The sequence below is a fragment of the Amblyraja radiata genome, chromosome 12 (assembly GCF_010909765.2).
Source record: "Amblyraja radiata isolate CabotCenter1 chromosome 12, sAmbRad1.1.pri, whole genome shotgun sequence".
Classification (NCBI taxonomy): Eukaryota; Metazoa; Chordata; class Chondrichthyes; order Rajiformes; family Rajidae; genus Amblyraja; species Amblyraja radiata.
Genome location: NC_045967.1, coordinates 41,466,053 through 41,484,820, shown reverse-complemented (window position 1 = coordinate 41,484,820; position 18,768 = coordinate 41,466,053). Strand labels below are relative to the sequence as shown.

Sequence of the window (18,768 nt, the reverse complement as noted above, 5' to 3'; positions counted from 1 at the left end):
CCATCCACATATCGTTCTCCCATCCCACTTTCCCTTCCGTAATCGAACTTGTCTCCCTCATTAAATTTTTTAATAAAGTAAGACTCTCAGTCTATAAATTGACTTGTAATGTTGAGGTAGGTCAACCACTGTGCAGTGGGTCGACAAACAATTTGCTTGTAGATGTGCGAGATGAAATTTATTTAATGTACTAAATGTTTTGCACAAGTGTTTTTCTTTGCATAGTCCATAAGGCAAATTAGATTATATCTAAGGCAAGGAATGAGGGAGGCGGCCGGTCAGCCTAAGGAAAGGGAAACCCAGGCGGGCAGATGCTGAATGGGGGTCAGGGGTCAGGAATCATACTATCCCTGATCAGGAAGTGGATTTATTCTACACAAGGAAGGTCAAATGTAAAAGGGAAGTATACAGTAGATGGCAGGGGGCTTAGGATCAGTGACATACAGATGGATCTTGGTCGGTAATGAAGACAAAAGCTTACTGACCTTCACAAATTGGGGCATTTTTTTTTACAAGGGGGAGCTGCATATATGGAACAAGCTGCCAGAGGAAGTGATAAAGGCAGGTGCAGTAGTGATAATTAAAAGAGACTTAGACAGGTACATGGATAGGAAAGGTTTGGAGATATGTGGACCAGGAGCAAGTAAGTGGAACTAGCTCAGTTAAGCAATTTGGTCGGCAGAGATGAGTTGCGCCAAAGGATCCGTTCCGTGTTGTTAGGTCTGAGTCAAACAAATGCCTTCAAAAAGCAAAATCTACAGATATTGGAAATCGGAAATAAAAGGTCATAGACCTAAAACATTAACTCAAGTTCTCTTCATCATGTAAATTGATTGGCCTGCTCAGTATGTCTAACATTTTCAGTTCTTGCAATAAATACCTTTTGGTACATCATTTTCCAAAATGGCAATTTTGAAGACACTAAACTGTGTGAAGATATTATCGGGGTCAATTTGTTCTGCTTCTTTTATGGCCTCTTTTGCCTAAAGACAAAAAGAGACTAATTATGACACTTAAATAATCCATAACCTAAAAAAGTCTGGTTTCTCATCTCTGTAAGAAGTAAAGTTAGCATGATTATTTCACACAGTTAATAAAAATATTCTGCTGAAGAAGCTGTCAAAGGATGCTTCATTCGAGGCTCTTTCCTAAACAAAATGTTGTTATAGTAGGAGAATCTTATAAATGACACCACTTTAAAACTAACAGAATAAATGTGTAACAAAGAAAATCAGACATAAAACAGGTAAAAGAACTACAGGGAACCACCATGTGACTGGGGTGAGGTAGGGGATGGGTTGTGTTCATGAAAATAAATCCATAACATGGTTTTCCAGAACACAAAAACTGCTTCATTTGTGCATGCGTCAAGAAACAAATTGAAAAATACGGTTGTGTTGATTTATTTACATTTTTTCCACATAAATTCTAAAAGAACGGATTTTATTCTTTATCTTAAATATTTGAATGATGATTTGTAAATATTATAAGGGCAAGTGTGAATGTGTCTGTGCGTGTGTGCCTGTGCCTGTGTGTGAGTGTACGTGTGTGAGTGTGTGTGTGTATATATATATATATTAAAATATTGGTCAAAATCCCTTCATCAGAACTGTTGGGTAAGCCAGACTTTTACTTGAAATGTTAACTATCTTGCTATCTAACCTGCTGAGCATTTCCAGCATCTGCAATTTGATGATTTACATTAATAAAACAACACTGAGCAGAGACTATTGACTAAATTTATATTTGTCTGACAAACAGCTGCCACATAGGACATATGGTAAAACGAACAAGAAATATAAGGAGTTCCTTAACAACAATTAGCTGTTTCATCTGATGAGCACACGATTCTGTTTATATCTCATCATAAGATAAAGCAGCCTAAGTTCGCATGTTGCAAAATCTATAAAAATATTCTGATAATTGGTAATTACATTAGTGCCATAAAGGTTTTTGACAGAAACCAGGTCCAATAAGTGTGATTAGCACTTAATGGCATTATCTCCACAAAAACATTGTTATTGATATCCTGTGGCTTACAATTGACCCAAAGACTCATATGGACCGCCTACAAACACCCTGGCTGCAGAAGCAACTCAATGGCTCGTTCTGCTCCTGTGAATGCGTCACTTACCGATGCCCCAAAATCTTTCCACCATCAACAAGGCACAAGTCCGAGGCTTGAGAGAATATTCTCCAACTGCATTGATTAATATAACTCCATTAACATAAGAAACTCAGCACCGTCCAGGACAAATATTTATTATTTTTAGCACCAGCACACACCATCAATTAAGTATACAGCAATTACTCACCAGGTTACTCCAAGGATTACTTCCTCCCAACTGTATATCACTTTGCTACTACTTCTGTTACATGTGTTTGGCAAGTGGAATAGGACATACCAAAGTATTGGCAGTCAAATTCAGGCAGATTAATGACCCAAGACACCACTATTTTCAATGCGATATGCAAGGTACAAATTTAGGAAGCATAGCTCTGCTCCCAGTTTACCTTATATCAGAGACATTTAGAGGCTGGGACTTCCACAGTTATTTTGCAGTCCAGTTGTAAATTGCTTGTTCTAAGCTTCTTCCCAGTCTATTTTCAGTCAAAAATCACTGAGTCAAGCTCTTGCGCATCTAAACTTTATTTTGAAAAAACACAATTACAGTTCTCAATACTGTACCTAACCTCTGCGGGTTCGATCCTCGTATCTGCCTGATCAAGCCCTCTTGGCTCTTGGCCTCTCTCAAACAGAGACACTCCAGAAGATCACGCAGTCCTAAGCGCTTTCCCAGATTTAATGTATGACTGAAATAAACTATTCATTCATTCATTAATTCATGTCTGGTTTGCATTCATCCAATCCATTCTATGCATTTTGCACCTAATTGTCAGGGTCTGCAGATGTTCCCATTCTCTTCCTGCAGCTCTGATCTAGGCTCTAGACAAACTGGCATCACTCTGCAGCTTGTCCCATTTCTACAGAAAGCACTTTTAAATTGACCAAATGGCCTAGCAGCCCAGAAGCCTTTACTCAGTTTTAGGGTCCCGGCCTCTCCAAATTGACTAGGATTAACATTCCTTCCTATTTATCATATATTATAACCCATCATTTATGATAACCAAATAGTCACTCTTCTAATGCCATAACCCAAAATTTATTTTGATCTACGCCACGAGAAAACTGTCAGTACAAACGTTGCTATAATCACCTGCAAGAACAGAGCAATATAGAGTAAATTTACCTTTTCCTTCTGATTCAGATGTAGATAGCACGATGTTCTGTTTCTCTGCAGTCTAGCTAGATTCTGATCCATTTGTCCAGCAGAAAAAAAACTTGATGAATAATTGTACCATTGGAGTGCCTCAGTATAATTCTGCCTCTAATTAGGAGGAAAAACTTGGCCATTAAAGAATCCCCGACTCTCCAAAACTTAAAAAATGTTTGCATTTTTCAGAACACACAATTAAACTTATGCCAAAACAAATTAGAATGAAGAAAAATGATCTGTTTTGAAAACTGGGAAGAGTGCGACCAAGGAACCATCTAGTTTCACTGAAAAAGAAAAAGGCTGGCTGTAAATGCTCTACTCAACCACGGAAGGAACTTAATGAGTTGACCAGAGTGAACCATACTTTCTATGATTACACATTGCGAACTACAAAGGTGTAAACATCTGTTTTTCAATTTGTTAAGGAGTCAACCAGCTTATCTTTCACATCCATTGTTTTGCAAGACATTTTACATTCTTAACTTTGAAATGTAAATACTAATACCTTCATAGCTATGCCCTCCTTGGAACCCAACTTCAGGAACATTTGAATGCTCTGAGCCTGTACTCGCTAGAGTTTAGAAGGATGGGGGGGATCTTATTGAAACCTATCGTATAATGAATGGCCAGGAGTGGACATGGAAAGGATATTTCCGGTAATGGGAGAATCTAGAATCAGAGGGCACAGAATATAAGATGTATCTTTAGAATAGAGATAAGGAGGAATTTATTTAGCCAGAAGAGGGTGAATCTATGGAATTCATTATCACAGACGACTGTGGAGGTCAAGACATCATGTATATAAAAAGCAGGGATTAATTAGTAAGGGTGCCAAAGCTTACGGGGAATATGCAGATGAATGGGGTTGAGAGGGAAAACTAGATCAATCATGACATCAATCAAGGTAGGCTTGATGGGCCGAAATGCCTACTTCTACTCCAATGTCTTCTGGTCTTATAACTTATGAACACCCCGCACATAATGAATGGTCACTTGGGAGACCAGCAGAATTGATGGTGATGGATATGTCGGCTGCTATGGGGCTGGAAGCATTTTATGTCAGGTGGGAACAGGTCATTTGTGTGTACTCTCTCTCTCTGCACACCATTGACACAAAAATTGGCAGTTATATCAAGCTGAGCAGATTCATTCACCTAGTCAGTGAGGCCAGCTTGTGGCTACTCTTCCCGTGTGCGCTCACTCTCTCATCACAACTGCTCGTGATCCTCTCCCACACATATTTTCAACTTACGAACAGTTCTCAGGAGTGGAATCTTATCGAAACCTGGGATCTTACAGTATCCCACTCAATACCTCATGCAAAGCAGCTGTTCCGTGTTTATACTGTACCATGGCTTCCCTGCTGACCACTGGGCCAAAATAAATCTAAAACACCTTCTGCACATATTGATACTGGAAAAGGTAAAGATTGTGAAGAAAAAGATACTCCATTCTAACAAGGATGCTGGTACTCATAAATATGCATTGATTTTCCCAGTCTCCCATTTTCCTCATCCAAATGCAGATAGCAGATAGAATATAAACATAGAACAGTACAGCAGAGGAACAGGCCCTCTGTCCACAATGTCTGTGCCATACATGATACCAAGTCAAACAAATCACCTCCCCCTGCATGCAGGGAAATGCCAAAGTGCTGTGTCCTGTATAACGAGAAACAGTCTATGTATTTCCAAGAGTTACATGCCGTCATTAAAAACAAGTTTCATTGTAGGTGGGGTTAACCTCAAGTCATTTTTTTGGCCTGCATGGAATCCTTGGGCTGAATGGTTGTCATCTGTGCCATAGATTTCTATGACTCTATGACATGTTAGAATGACACGGCCTGATGCTTCAAGTTCATGGGAGATTCTGTATATGCTTACATGAAAGGGAGTTAGAGCTAGAACTCAATAGAGAAAAAAACTTTTAAAATTGTCCCTTTTGCAATGGTTACCTTGTCATCAATTGTGCATGAGGTTAAAATTCTACCCCACATTTGTCCAAAAACGGATAATAAACATAAAACATAGAAAAGAACAGCACAGGAACAGGCTGTTAACCACAACGTCTGTACTGAAAATCATGTCAAGTTAAGTTAACCTCCACGACCTGCATGTGATCCATATCCCTCCATTGACACTGACATCAATGGTAAAAAATATCAGACCTCACGAAAAATGAATGCAACCAACAAATGGCCACGGTATAAATGTGAATTTAGCATAAACGTGACCAGTATAAAAGTGATCTCAGAATCCCAAGATCCCAAGTCCAGGTTGCATGACTTAACATTTGGTTGGATTTCATGAGGATTCTAATATATCTCACCTCAAAATACTTGGCAGCTCTTTCCCAGAGAACAATGTGAAATTGGGTCAGAATATCAGATGACAGCCTTTTCCCGGTGTAATGACCTAAAATTGTCATCAAAAGAATTGACCACAATGTAAGTAAACTGAAATACCTGATTAATGGAACAAAACCTTTAAAGCTCGGTACTGTTCAATACTTTTCAATGAAAAATATGTTTGCCAAACATTAAATTCCCAGCAAACCAACCCATGTATTACAACCATCTGGAAATAATCATGAAGTGGTAACTTTTGTACAAGCTTATTTGATTTTAACAAACAAATTCTTCATGATACTGAATGTAGAAAACAGACTTTGGAGCCACAATTACTGAAGCCAAGTCATTTTAGAAAAGTGGATCCGTTCAAACTGGACCCAGGCAACTACCCACACACAGAAACATTTCCCAGATATGGAGAATGAACAAACTGATATCTGCATCCGAGAGGTCTCATGTAAAACAGGAACATTCCAGGATTGTCTACTATTGAAGACCCTACCCATGTACACCCTGACAACCTCTGATGGCTCACCACAATCAAAATTAATGTAAGAAAACACAAGCAAATAAATAAAAATACAACATTACAATTATTCAAGCATTCTCACTCTGCAGTGTCAGTAATTTCATTCAAACAAAAGAGTTGTTATGTGTATACCAGCCAACCATAATGTAAAGATGATACCTTGTGCAAAGGGCATCTAAACTCTCCCTAGCACATCAGTAATCTATCACTGGGCTCAATGGCAAGTCTATCATTATTGGCATCTGAGCTCCAATTCATCTTGGAGCTCTGTATTTGGCCAAACAAGGGTAGAAGTCCAAAATAAGCTAAATGCTATTTAATCCTGGTCCTGGTTGAGCCTCTTTTTGAGTCCTGTTCCAAATGAGATTAGAGGCAAGAAAGATATTCAACCATTGCAGGAAGACTAATAAAAAGCTCAAAGGCTAATAGCTGACAGAGAAATGATTTGTGAAAATAGCCTGAAGAAATTTGATTCCCTTGCTCTTGAAAGAAGACTATGAGAAAGTTATGTTTGCCCCTGTCCCACTTAGGAAACCTGAACGGAAACCTCTGGAGACTTTGCGCCCCACCCAAGGTTTCCGTGCGGTTCCCGGAGGTGGCAGGTGGTTGCCGGAGGTTGCAGGTAGTGGAAGCAGGTAGGGAGACTGACAAAAACCTCCGGGAACCGCAAAGAAACCTTGGGCGGGGCACAAAGTCTCCAGAGGTGTCCGTTCAGGTTTCCTAAACTTCAAATTATGATTTGCAAATTCACATGAAAATTGGTGTGTTGTTGATAATGAGGACATTCTTAGGTTACATAGCTAGTAATGTAAAATTTCAACTAGTAACATGACAGACTGAATTGAATCCTGATAGGTGTGAGGTGATGCTTTTTGAGGGGGCTAATACAGATTAGACATACACAATGAAAATTACGACCCTGGAAAGTATTGAGGAACAGAACGACCTTAATGTAAAAGTCCTAGCATCCCTGAAGGTGGGTAGAAAACCTGGAAACATTACCACATTACCAAATTGAACTAACTAACATGGAATTTGCACTGCTTTCTGCTGCAACATCATGAAACATAGAACAAGTCCATAGGAACAAGTCTATAGGCCCATAATGTCAGTGCTGAATTTGATGCTAAGATAAACTAAGTTCATCTGCCTGTACATGATCAACATCCTCAATTCTCTGCATATCCATGTGTCAATCCGAAAATCCTCATAAACACCACAATCGTATCTACATCCACCACCACCTCGTCTGCACCTTCTCCAAAGCGTCAACCTCCTTCCTGTAATGGGGCGACCAGTACTGCATCCACTTTGGTTAGGCATTACTAATGCCTAACCAAAGTCTTATAGAGTTGCATCATTTCCTGACTCTCCTACACAATGACCAATCAACAAAGGCAAGCATACCATATGTCTTCTTTCAAAATAATGATAGAATGTGCCCAAATGTAACAGATGCTCATCAAAAAATATGAATAAGTGAAAACCACAGATCAGAAAAGTTTATGACATATGTTACCCAAATACTGCTAATTTGAGGACTACCAATCCAGTTGATTATTTCTTACCTGTAATAATGTCTTCTAATTTTTGCTTGGCAAGATGCTCTTTGCCTCTCTGCAAAAGTTGCATGAAATGCAACAGCAAAATTTTCCCAATATCATGACAGGTTTCAAACTGCTTGGACAGAGTTGTGAGAAATTCAAAGGACAGTGCATCTCTGTGAAATATTAAGCATTAGTTATTGAGTCAGCATTACATTTATGGCTTTGGTAAAAAATATTTATTAGAGTTAGTACAACCGATTACCAAGAAAATCTCTGCTCTGAATTCTCTTTTAATTATAATAAATGTTTCATAATAACCTTGTTTGCAACTGGCCAAAAAAAAAGTGAATCAAGAAAAATTATCATCAATGCTGGAAGGTGGGCTGTTTTAATTAACTTTTACCAGTTTCAGTAAGAATTTCAAAAATGAACCACTGATGATTAACTCTTGTAAACTCATGCTATCCTTTTCTGGAAAGTCTGCACTGGAATAATGGGCAATGCAATGGACACAGTATAACTCTAACACAATTATTGAGGAAAATATGGGTCACAGACTTTGTAAAAGTGTGGCATAAGAACACAAACCTAATGATAATTAATATTTTATGGTAAATACATGGAAAATGCGATCACATTTTTTAAAAAAAGGTAAAATCCTTTGATTTTGCCTTTTCATTTGCTTTAAATTTTGTCTGGGTATTTACAGGTTTTAAACCATTAGGAAAAAGGATTGGTTCATCAAGAAAGCACAAAACTGATACAAGCACAATAAATACACAAATAGTTTGCTTAAATGGTATGGTTTCCCACAAATCTAATCAGAAAATGTGACAATGAATGAAAGAGTGAATGAATGAATAAGTTTATTGGCCAAGTATTCACATACAAGGAATTTGCCTTGGTGCTCCGCCCACAAAAGACAACATGACATACAGTGACAGTTAAGAATGATACATAAAACATTAAACATTAATAATAAAACATTATTGATTAAACATGTGAATTAAATAAAATACCAGAGCAAAAGGAGGCTACAGATTTTTGGTTATTGAGTAGAGCCACTACTCGTGGAAAAAAAGCTGTTTTTATGTCTGGCTGTGGCAGCTTTGACAATCCGGAGTCACCTTCCAGAGGGAAGTGATTCAAAGAGTTTGTGGCCAGGGTGAGAGGGGTCAGAGATGATCTTACCCGCTCGCTTCCTGGCCCTTGCAATGGAGTTCGTCAATGGAGGGAAGGTTGCAGCCAATAACCTTCTCAGCTGATCGGACGATTCACTGCAGCCTCCGGGTGTCGGGCTTGGTGGCTGAGCCAAACCAAACCATGATGGAGAAGGTGAGGACAGACTCTATGATGGCCGTATAAAATTGGACCATCATTGCCTGTGGCAGATTGTGCTTCCTCAGCTGCCGCAGGAAGTACATCCACTGTTGTGCCTTTTTGACTGTGGAGTCGATGGTAGCCCTCTACTTAAGATCCTTGGAGATGATGGTTCCCAGGAACTTAAAAGACTCCACAGATGTGACTGTGGTGTTGCTGATGGTGAGTGTGGTGAGGGGAGGGGGAGCTCTCCTAAAGTCTACAATTATTTCCAGTGTCTTAAGAGCATTGAGCTCCAGGTTGATGCAATGGCACCAGGACACCAGCTGTGATCTTCCTGTCTGTAAGCAGATTCCTCCCTATCCTGGATCAGTCCAATCAGGGTTGTGTCGTCCGCAAACTTGAGAAGCTTGACAGAGGAGTCAGTGGAGGTGCAGTCATTGGTGTAGAGAGTAGAGGAGAGGGGAGAGTACGCAGCCTTGCGGTGCTCCTATGCTGAGGGTTTGAGGGTCCGAGATGTGCTTTTCCAGCCTCACATGCTGCTTCCTGTCTGTCAGGTAGCTGGTGATCCACCGACAGAGGGGTTCAGGCACAGTCAACTCTGAAAGTTTGGAGTGTAGTAGCTCTGGCACAATGGTGTTGAATGCAGAGCTAAAATCAATAAACAAAATGCTCGCATAGGTCCCCTGGCGTTCGATGTGCTGGAGGATGAAGTGCAGGCCCAGGTTGACTGCGTAATCAACAGATCTATTGGCCCAATATGAAAACTACAGAAGGTCCAGCAGGGGGTTCGTGATATTTTTCAGCTTGGCCAGTACAAGCCTTTCAAGGGTCTTCATGACTATAGAAGACCAGTCCGAGAAGTCGACCAGTAATCCTTGCCTTTTTGGGTACAGGGACAATGGTAGAGACTGAAGCAGGCAGGGACAGTATAAGTTTGCAGGGACTGGTTGAAAATGTCTGTGTAGACCGGTGTCAGAGTAGAGGGGGAAGCATTGTCCGGTCCTGGTGATTTCCGGCTTTTCTGTCTTCTGAAAAGACTCTCCACCTCCTCTATTTTTATTGTTGATGATGGAGAAGTGATGTTGTGCAGCACGGAGGGTGTGGGTGTGAAGTGGTGATTGGAGAGGGGTGGGTGGGAAAGGGTCCAGTCGTTTTAGACTGGAATCTTGCTTTAAATATGTGTGAAGTGGTGAATGGGGAGGAGTGGGTGTAGAAGGGCCCAGTCTTTGCAGACTGGGGTCAGGCTGTGAGTGGGTGTGAAGTGTTGGTTGGGGTGGGAAAGGGTTCAGTCTTTACAGACTGGAGTCTTGCTTCAAGTAGGTGTGAAGTGGTGGAGAGGGTGCAGAAAGGTCCTTTCTTTGCAGACTGGGGTCTGGCTGTGTTTGTTGGGGGAGGGGGGGGGGGTATCAGGGTTACGTTTCTGCTTGTCAAACCTGCAGTAGAACTCATTCAGGTCGTTGGTCAGCTGATGATTGTCCAAAGGGCGGGGGGCATTCTTCTTGTAGCTGGTGATTTCTTGTAAGCCCTTCCAAACTGAAGAAGAGTCACTAGCTGAGAACTTGCTCCTCAACTTCTCAGAGTACCTTTCCTTGGCAGCTCTGATTCCTATTCTCAGCTTGTACTTGGCCTACCTGTAGTAAATAAGTCTTGCAAACAATAAATATATATATATAAGGGATTGACTTTTCACTGTCCATGCATCACCTAAGTTGAGGCTATAAAGGAAAATAGCCAAGCAATATCACACATCCTACATACAACCAATTTTCAACACCAATTAAGTAAAACCAAAAAATTACTGAATCATTTTTACATATGTTTACTGCAAATAGTGGATTTTACTGACCGGCCATGTTCCAATAGTAGTTTTGCAGCTTCAAGACAAACAGTAAGGGACACTTTTCCAAGAAGATCTCTAACAGCTAACATAAATACCAAAATGGAAAACATAAAGGTCAATTAGAATTAGAAACATCAAAACTTTTAAACAAGATTATGTAAAAATGTTTTAAATTTACTTACTCCATTTTGATAGAATGATGCACGATGAAAATACAGAAAGAATAGAGTACGAAATATATTACTCGTGATAATATGAGCCAAAGTGATCAACGCACAGAAAATATTGTATATATATTGCAATATATCCTGCATGAAAATATTGGTCAGATCATTGCCAACCAAGATATCCACGAGGATAGGAAAATAATCAATGTTTTTTTAACTTGTTTAAGAGGAGAAATTGGAATAATGCAAGAATTGTTTTCCCATTATGAAAATATCAAATCCCAAAGATTAAAGAGGGGGGGATTTAAGATGTGTGGATGAAGTTTTTTCTTTTTAGTGTAGATGCTTGGACGCACTGCCATGGGTGTCCATGGAAGCAGATACAATAGTGAATTTTAGAACATGAAAATGTAAGGTATAGGGAGGTACGGATCACATGCAGGCAGAGGGGATTTGTTTAATTTGGCATCGCATTCGGCACCGACATCTTGAGAGGATGAGCATGTTCCCGGTGCTGCTATGTTCTACCTTCTAACCTGTTATCCAGAATCAGTGCATCATCATGCACATTCTACCTTCAGCCATTGTGGTTCTGGATTCAGTGATTCTGTTTATTCTATTAACTAGGCATATAAATATTTGGCATATTGAAATAGTTAATTTTGACTTTCATATTTTGTGGGAGGCAGGGTGTTAATGGGATAATTATTAACAGAGGTGACAATGTGGGAATTGTCATTTAAGGATTTGGGTTTAACATGGGTGGGAGATACTGATTACCTGTAAATGCCATTAAAAATGGTGAGGAAGCATCTTCCTGGTCCATTACAGTACTATCTGAGAAGGAGCTCAGCAGTGCTATTATTGAAGAAGGGGCATCAGTGTGAATTGGTAATCGCAGGAGCAGGAATATAAGCCAAGCAAGGATGATATACGATTTAGAATCCACCTTGCTGGCTTTAAAGTTAAAACAGCTTTCCTAGACTTTTAAGAAGATATATCGGTCAGAGAGGATGTTTTGAAGGGTAGTAGCCATTCATTCTGTTGAGAGCACACAATGCATGTATCACATAAATGATAGACCACATTAAATGCATTAGCTTTGTTCTTAATGAGTTACAACTTATTCACTGTCCAAAGTGCTTCATTAATAGAAACAATTAGAAAACATTTTACTAAGTCTTCTGAACTGCACTCATAAAGGCAAGGAGAGAACATTCTTCCATGTCGCCAGAACACAGAAAATTAATCTTGCAACAATAACTTGTGTATTATGGAAAATGTGCAAATTCATGATTTTCTAAGTGCAATGGAGGTGTGCAGACTTTTAGGGTTCAAAAGCTTTCTGTAATAACACCAAGGACGCAGCAAGTTATATTCACCACACATTCAGTCACACTGTTAACAATAGTCTGGGTGACATACCTACTGGGCTCATAAGTTTTTGCTGTACAAAATATTACATGATCAAAACATGAAAAGAATAACATTAACACAAACAACTGAAATACTTAATTGTGTCAATATTACCATGCCAGTATTGTACTGCCAGAGTTAAATATCATGATGCCATAATCTTCTTCCATTAATTAATGTTCATTCTGGTGGTCCATGTTGAGCTCAAATACATTTCTGCTTCTTACCTGCTGAAACAGCTTCATCAGGAAAAGCACAGCTCAATAGGATTTTTATCTTTAAGAACAGTCCAGCTGGATGGGGATTTTCCTGTTGGATTAAGTAACCAGAACCTCATCAGATAACAGCAAACTTTTTCTCTTAAATCGTGCGTTTCCATTAATTTACTTTGTTTTAGCTATGTCTTACATTGATGACAATATTTCCTGTCTCCCCAACTCAAATGATGATGCTCTCTGGATCCCATGACTCACAGCAAACCTATGCCTTACAGAAACATAGAAAAATAGGTGCAGGAGTAGGCCATTCGGCCCTTCGTGCCTGCATGGCTGATCATCCAACTCAGCATCCTGTACCTGCCTTCTCTCCATACCCCCTGATCCCTTTAGCCACAAGGGCCACATCTAACTCCCTCTTAAATATAGCCAATGAACTGGCCTCAACTACCTTCTGTGGCAGAGAGTTCCAGAGATTCACCACTCTCTGTGTGAAAAATGTTTTTCTCATCTCGGTCCTAAAGGATTTCCCCTCTATCCTCAAACTGTGACCCCTTGTCCTGGACTTCCCCAACATCGGGAACAATCTTCCTGCATCTAGCCTGTCCAACCCCTTAAGAATTTTGTAAGTTTCTATAAGAACCCCCCTCAATCTCCTAAATTCTAGCGAGTACATGCCGAGTCTATCCAGTCTTTCTTCATATGAAAATCCTGACATCCCAGGAATCAGTCTGGTGAACCTTCTCTGTACTCTCTCTATGGCAAGAATGTCTTTCCTCAGATTTGGAGACCAAAACTGTACGCAATACTCCAGGTGTGGTCTCACCAAGGCCCTGTACAACTGCAGTAGAACCTCCCTGCTCCTATACTCAAATCCTTTTGCTATTAATGCTAACATACCATTCGCTTTCTTCACTGCCTGCTGCACCTGCATGCCTACTTTCAATGACTGGTGTACCATGACACCCAGGTCTCGTTGCATCTCCCCTTTTCCTAATCGGCCACCATTTAGATAATAGTCTACTTTCCTGTTTTTGCCACCAAAGAGGATAACCTCACATTTATCCACATTATACTGCACCTGCCATGCATTTGCCCACTCACCCAGCCTATCCAAGTCACCTTGCAGCCTCCTAGCATCCTCCTCACAGCTAACACTGCCCCCCAGCTTCGTGTCATTCGCAAACTTGGAGATGTTGCATTCAATTCCCTCGTCCAAATCATTAATATATATTGTAAATAGCTGGGGTCCCAGCACTGAGCCTTGCGGTACCCCACTAGTCACTGCCTGCCATTCTGAAAAGGACCCGTTAACTCCTACTCTTTGCTTCCTGTCTGCCAGCCAGTTCTCTATCCACATCAGTACTGAACCCCCAATACCGTGTGCTTTAGGTTTGTATACATGTCCAAATGTGCTGCTATCCCATCTTTAATAACTGACTCCAGCAGTTTCCCCACTACCGATGTTAGACTAACTGGTCTGTAATTCCCCGTTTTCTCTCTCCCTCCCTTTTTAAAAAATGGGGTTACATTAGCTACCCTCCAATCCTCAGGAACTACTCCAGAATCTAAAGAGTTTTGAAAAATTATCACTAATGCATCCACTATTTCTGGGGCTACTTCCTTAAGTACTCTGGGATGCAGCCTATCTGGCCCTGGGGATTTATCGGCCTTTAATCCATTCAATTTACCTAACACCACTTCCCGGCTAACCTGGATTTCATTCAGTTCCTCCATCTCATTTGACCCGCGGTCCCCTGCTATTTCCGGCAGATTATTTATGACTTCCTTAGTGAAGACGGAACCAAAGTAGTTATTCAATTGGTCTGCCATGTCCTTGTTCCCCATGATCAATTCACCTGTTTCTGACTGCAAGGGACCTACATTTGTTTTAACTAATCTCTTTCTCTTCACATACCTATAAAAGCTTTTGCAGTCAGTTTTTATGTTCCCTGACAGTTTTCTTTCATAATCTATTTTCCCTTTCCTAATTAAGCCCTTTGTCCTCCTCTGCTGGACTCTGAATTTCTCCCAGTCCTCTGGTAGGCTGCTTTTTCTGGCTAATTTGTACGCTTCATCTTTTGTTTTGATACTATCCCTGATTTCCCTTGTTGTCCACGGATGCACTACCTTCCCTGATTTATTCGTTTGCCAAACTGGGATGAACAATTGTTGTAGTTCATCCATGCGGTATTTAAATGCCTTCCATTTCATGTCAACCCTTTAAGAATCAATTACCAGTCAATCTTGGCCAATTCACGTCTCATACCCTCAAAGTTACCTTTCTTTAAGTTCAGGACCCTTGTTTCTGAATTAACAATGTCACTCTCCATCCTAATGAAGAACTCAACCATATTATGGTTACTCTTGCCCAAGGGGCCACGCACAACAAGACTGCTAACTAACCCTTCCTCATTACTCAATACCCAATTATCTATCTATCATCATATATCATATCATCATCATCTTCATATCATATACTAATTAAAACTCTGATCTTGTTTGTGTGTATATGTATGTGTATATGTGTGTGTGGTTGTCTTTACATCCTCGCAAAAACACCACGCGGTAACGATTACATTATTTTTTTACATTTTTACATATTCTGATTGACATTTCCCCCCCTCGAGGCAGAGAACATCTTCACTGAACATATTATGCTTTATTTCATGCTTTATTTCTCGACTTATTACTGAGTAAACTTTAAAAAAGGTCAAAACACTTTGAATTTAAAACGACCAGCTTCAACTGATGACATCACAATGGCTCGGCTAACAGTGATCAGCTTCACTGAAGATTTCATCCTATATTTGACGTTATTCACGATTAAAGCTTTAAAAAATAGGGAGGGTGAAGAGGAGGGGGAGGGTGCTGGGGGATGAGGAGGAATGGAGGATAGAGGTAGGAAGAGGGATGGCGAGGTGCAGTTGATGGAGGGTTGCCATGACTCGCGTCACAACGGGGATCTCTGGCGTCACAACGGGAACCCCTCAGCCACACCTGCGCAGTTGGGAGCTATGGGTCAGTGGTGGAATATTGCCTTGGGAGACGGGCCCAATGGGTCCGCACCTGGTCTAGTGTTATAGAAATATATCTTCCCAGCATATCTCAATCAGGAATGTTGCCATGCAAAGATAGACATAAAATGTTTAAGTAACTCTCTGGAGAAAATAAATAGGGGCCCCATGTTCAGACTGCTTGTACTGGAGGTGGGGGGACTGGAAGCGAGAAAGAAACCTCCACCTTCTGATTCCCACCACTAATCACATCTTCCCATCTCCACCCCTTTCCACATTTCGCAGAGACCACTCCCTCCACAACTCCTTGGTTCACATCCCTTCCCACCCAAACCACCCACTCCCCAGCAGTGTTTCCTCTAAGCTTTGAAACAAGAGCACAATGAAAATTTATGTGAACACAAAAGGATTTCCATGGATTTTGACATTCAGAAAAAAAAAAATCTCCGCTATAAAATTTCTCCACTATAAATGATAGCAGAGAAATGTTATAGCGGAGACTTTTTTTCCCCCAATTTCAAAATCCGTGGCCCGATCTGGCAGCGGGGCCAGCTGCAGCCCGCTCTGGCTTCGGGGAAGTCCGGTCCGCGGGACGCCGCATCCGGTCCGCACTTCACCCAGGGGAGGGCCAGGGCCGACCTCCTCAAAGATGGTGCCAGTATTTCCATACTGGCTTTTCTATCGTGGGTCTCCTCTATGGCCAGAGTGAGACCACATGCAAAGTGGAGGAACGGCATCTTATGTTTCGCTTCAGTAGCTTACAACCCAGCGGTATGAATGTTGAATTTTCTAATTTCAAGTAACTTCTTCAAACACCTCCCACCCTTTTCCCCATCCCCTCCCTCCACTAAAAAAAGTCCATTAACCAGTTTCACAGTTCACGAAGATGTATCCCTCTTGGGCTAAATTTGTCCTGTTTTTATCCTCGCTTCCAATCTCCCCCCCCCCCCCCCACTACAATCAGCCCAAATCAGCCCAAATAAGGATCCTGAGCCAAAACGTCACCTATCCATTTTCTCCAGACCTGTTGAGTTGCTCCAACATTTTGTATCTATATTTGGTATAAACCAGCATCTGCACTTCCTTTTTATTACACATAGCCTTGCATGTTATGTCCCCAAATATAGCTATTGCTCTTCACTGTTAAAGACTTCCTGAGTATAATATCCCTAGCTCTAGAGTCATAGAATAGGAAGCTGATGGGTGACCTGAAAGAGGTTTACAAAATCACGAGAGGAATAGATAAGGCGAATGGTCAGTCTTTTTCTGAAGAGCTAGAAGGCATTGGTTTTAGATTGGAAGGGAAATATTACAACAATTTCCTCACACACAGAAGATGATGAAATGAGCTGCCAGAGGAAGCTGTAGACGACCTTTGGTCCAACTCATCCATGCTGACCAGGCTTTATGACTGCGTTAGTTCCATTTGCTTGCATTTGGACCATATCCCACTACTTTTCCTATTTATGTACTTGTCTAAATGTCTTTTAAATGTCACAATTATACCACCGTCTACAGCTCCCTCCCGTAATTTACCCATCACTCATGTCGGGCCCACAGCTCTGATTAAATAAACATACGAGCCACCATCCAGTGTTCTGGTTCCTCCTCATGGTTAAAGATGATGCAAATAGATTTGACAGTAGTTAACTAGTTTTAGCTCAAATGCTGAATGGATAATTGGAGAAATTAACAACAGCATTGGGTTAATGGACAGTGCAGATATATAGACTGTTGTCACCAATATAGTAATTGAACACAAGCTTTTTGCTGATGCAATGGGAGCTAATCACAAAGAAAAGGAACAGGTGAAGGATAGAATTCTCAGTTATAGTAAAACTGACAATCCAGATAATCAAAAATTATGCCATTTTGCAAATATGAGAAGCACTCTGAAAGACTGGCATTCAGGGAGACAAATACTTGTAACTGTGTGAAAAGGCAGTGAACAGAATAATAACACACCACAATTGAGAGCAAACAGACGTTCATGCAAAATTAACAGGCATAACATGTGGCATGTGCATTTATCGAATTGTGTAATATGCCTTACTTCATTTGCCAACAGCATTGAGAGCTCTCTCCTGATGTTGCCTGATGTCCCACTCCAGATAAACATTAGATAATAAACGCAAAACTTTTGCCTAAAACAGAGAAATGTCAGCAGGTTATGAATTATATCTCCTATAATTCTTCATTTTGTTTCAATATATTTGAATAGAAAGCTACCTTTAGACGATTCACTAAATGCATAACACAAGAGATGTACTCGGTGTCCCAACTCCAAAATTTGATTGCCTTTAATGAAATTGAATTTCATAACAGGAGTCAAATGAGTGCTGTTATCATATTGCATCGTTAATATAGATGCCCACCAGACAAATTCCTATCACTATACCTTTAACATGACCTCCAATTATGTATGGCACAGCGTCATCCATGCAGTGGTTGAGGATCCTTCAATGCACAGTACAGAAAATGAACAAAGAGGTACAGCAATAATTAGTAAGATTAGCCTTAATAGACGTGGGATTGGAATGGCGGAATAATGGTTTGCTACAGAGTTTAATGAGACCACACTTAATAGTACTTGAAATACAAGCTGTAATTTTCATGTTTGTACCCACAGAAAGGCATTTGCTTAGAAGTGCTGGAACAAAAAATAATAGATAGTTTCTTAAGAGTCACAGAGCAGAATGGGCCTCTCTGTGAAAATTTCTATCAAAAATTAATCAACCTCAACATTAAATATACTCAACATGTTTCTGTCTCTCCCTTCGGGGGAATGCGACTCTTCTTGTCGTGTCCCCCCTTCTCTGCCTCCGTCTGCGCTGAGGCCTAATGGCGGAGCTGGCGGCCTCCAACTGCGACCGACCTCGAGGCTTCGGAAACAGAGCCAGCCAAGACTCACCAGCGCGAGGCTGGCCGTCTTTGAGCTGCGGCGGCGGCGTTCCGGCGTTCCAGTGGCAGCAGCAGGACTCGCGGCTGAGACGGCGCTCCGGTGAGGGCGGCCCGGCGCGGGGCTGAGACGGCGCTCCGGTGAGGGCGGCCCGGCTCGGGGCTGAGACGGCGCTCCGGTGAGGGCG

At 41.0% G+C, this 18,768-nt stretch overlaps 1 protein-coding gene across 1 annotated transcript in view; it reads right to left on the bottom strand.

Moving 5' to 3' along the window:
• tex11 (testis expressed 11) overlaps window positions 1–18,768 on the bottom strand; it is an 81,561-nt gene that overhangs the window by 40,979 nt on the left and 21,814 nt on the right. Inside the window, 7 exon segments of the mRNA XM_033030908.1 lie at window positions 881–983; window positions 3,252–3,389; window positions 5,607–5,692; window positions 7,726–7,877; window positions 10,874–10,949; window positions 12,678–12,759; window positions 17,731–17,826. Coding sequence (XP_032886799.1) covers window positions 881–983; window positions 3,252–3,389; window positions 5,607–5,692; window positions 7,726–7,877; window positions 10,874–10,949; window positions 12,678–12,759; window positions 17,731–17,826 — 733 coding nt within the window.